The sequence below is a fragment of the Trachymyrmex septentrionalis genome, unplaced genomic scaffold (genome assembly GCF_001594115.1).
Source record: "Trachymyrmex septentrionalis isolate Tsep2-gDNA-1 unplaced genomic scaffold, Tsep1.0 scaffold81, whole genome shotgun sequence".
Classification (NCBI taxonomy): domain Eukaryota; kingdom Metazoa; phylum Arthropoda; class Insecta; order Hymenoptera; family Formicidae; genus Trachymyrmex; species Trachymyrmex septentrionalis.
Window position 1 is genome coordinate 405,439 of NW_017305997.1, and position 2,711 is coordinate 408,149.

At 38.8% G+C, this 2,711-nt stretch overlaps 1 protein-coding gene across 1 annotated transcript in view; it reads left to right on the forward strand.

Annotated features, from left to right (window-relative positions):
• LOC108754885 (BTB/POZ domain-containing protein 1-like) overlaps positions 1–2,711 on the forward strand; it is a 7,866-nt gene that overhangs the window by 2,879 nt on the left and 2,276 nt on the right. Inside the window, exon 2 of the mRNA XM_018497538.1 lies at positions 2,129–2,533. Within this exon, the coding sequence (XP_018353040.1) occupies positions 2,232–2,533 (302 nt within the window). The 5' untranslated portion in view covers positions 2,129–2,231. The remainder of the gene's footprint in view (positions 1–2,128; positions 2,534–2,711) is intronic.

Sequence of the window (2,711 nt, forward strand, 5' to 3'; positions counted from 1 at the left end):
CTGGATGTTGGATGTTTAATATTCTAAAGATGTTTTAGGACATTCCTTAAAGAACTATGTATGTCGTTTGTATAATTATTAATTTATTATTATTTAATAGATTAATAGTTCTAAGACAAAGTTAATAAACAGATTATACCTCAAACTAGCCATGTCATCCTACGGCTAGTAACGCGCCGCTACACTCGTACGAAGCTCACTTGGCGAATCAACACACACTACTTACATCATTGACGAAAAAACAATATTTAATGACGGATTCTTAATTAGGCGTGCATCTAGAATTTCTTTGCTGTAAGAGCTTTCAAATCGAGTGTAATCTGATGGTTCAAAAGTATCAAAACTACTAAATGGACAACCTAGTAGAATCCGCGGGGCACATAAAAAAGCGTTTAATGCTAGATTCGCGATATCCGTATATATTAATAACATTCGCGTAACGATCGACACTTTACAAGATACTTCTGACTGTTTCTCGCGCACAAGAATCATTTTTGAATAGTAACGGCCGTGAAAAATGCGGAAGATTGAACGTGATTTCGCGACCCGCCGCGATGCCTTCCATTACTGTCACTATCGAAACGCGATATTGCGATTCTCGAAATATCGCAAGGCAGCACGTTAATTGGATAGCGCGGTAATTTGATTGGTTGAATTTTCGCGCACTTGGTATAAAATGAAAACAATTAGCGAGAACGAATAACGAGAATTCAGTTGAACCCAGTAGTGCGCACTAATGCGTATTAAACCGTACACAGATTTAATCTTTAAAAGCAGAGAGAAACCTGAGATTCTCGAAATATCGCAAGGGCGGCACGTTAATTGGCTAGCGCGGTAATTTGTATTAGTTGAATTTTCGCGCACTCGGTATAAAATAAGAACAAATAGCGAGAACGAATAGCGAGAATTCAGTTGGACGCAGTAGTGCGCACTAATGCGTGTTAAACAAACACTGATTTAATCTTTAAAAGCAGAGAGAAACCTGAGAGCGATTATCCCGCCTTCTTTATGTAACGCCAGAAAGGAACCTGAGAAAGGACACGGCGGTCTTTTCTAGTAATCGCAAAATACTTCCGCGCATTACTGCCCTCTGAAGAAGTGGATGTAAACTACACATCAAAATTACCGACGAGATACTATTAAAGACGATGATCGATCTTGGGCAAATTTTCGTGGTTCAATGAGACTCGGGAATGATTTAAGAACTACGACATTATTAACAATTAATAAAAATTTGCGACTGTTAACATAAATATTTAAATAATATATTATTAAATTCATGATCTTTTTTTCTTATATAAATGGTATATATAATTAAATACAAGTATGCATACTTTTAATGCTATACATCTTGGTATATAATATCTTATATAATGCTATATGATATTTATTATCAAAAAATTACAATTCATCTTTCTGCAGTTATTATATTGTATCTACTGATCGGTTACTGGATTTCTACTAAAATTCGGATGATAACATTAACAGTTTAAAAAAAAAAGTCAAAATTGACTAAAAATAAGAAACTTATAATACGGTAATAATTTCATGAGTTATTAATTTTGTAAACATATATATATATATATATATATGTACAAAATTAATAAATCATATTTTTAATAAAATATTTATGACTAATGCTTTATTGCAGAAAACCTATAACGCCTGTTCTACAATAGGGTTGGAATTCATAAGTCGTATGAAATTAACCAATCACAATTGAATATGACAAAAATAATCGCCTACGATTGGTTAATTTCTTACAACTTATGGCTTGCAATTCTATTGTAGTATAATTGTCGAGGTGCGGTCCATTTGACCAATCAAAAAATGCTTTAAAGCATTCATAGCATCAAGTGGACCTTAGCCTAGAACAAGCTCAAGGAGTTGAAGGAATGCGGCTGTGCAGCAGAAAGCTGCGTTGCTGTAGTAATTGTAGCTGCTGACATCGCTGTTGCGCTTATTGTTAGTATATGTTCTGTGTGGTTCTGTGCTGTTGCGTGTTGTGTGTACATTCTTCGGCGTCTTTACGTATTCTTGGTATACTCAGACTGAGAACTCGGCACACTCAGACTGCTCAAAGAGGATCACGGTCGCGGTTTGAGGAATAAGGAAGAATAAGGTGAAGCCGCGCCTGCCGAAGCGCTCATCGCCGCTCGCGTTGGCGCGAGGCGTCGCGATTAAATGAGACGGGGCAGTACTTGGACAAGTATTACGTCTGGTGCGCGAACATGTCTACGGAGACCGCCCTGAATGACGTGTCGAACGTCACGTCAAGGCTGCAGAGCCTGCGAGTGGCACACGCCGAGGACGACCCGTCCGAGAATGCGACGGCTGGCTGTTCAACGCCCGGCGGTTCGACGGCGTCCAACGGCAGTGCGGCCGACGGCAGCGGGCCGTCGTCATTGCGGGAGCCACTACGGAACATCACTCTCTCTCGGGCACGACGTGCTCTTAATTTCGTCGGCGACGACGATCAGCCGCTGAGCTCGTCCATCGTACGAAGCGAGGCTTCGTTCTCGAATAGCGATAAGTAAGTAATTTTCTACTTCACTATCAAAACGTTTGTCTGAAGTAAGAAAACACATGGAACTAATATGGTGCTTTTTATTTGGTGATACAAGTCGACACAAATGTCGGTTTATCTTTGTTACTCATTAAACATCAATAAAGATAAAATGATGTTTATATTTATGTCATTGAATGAAAAG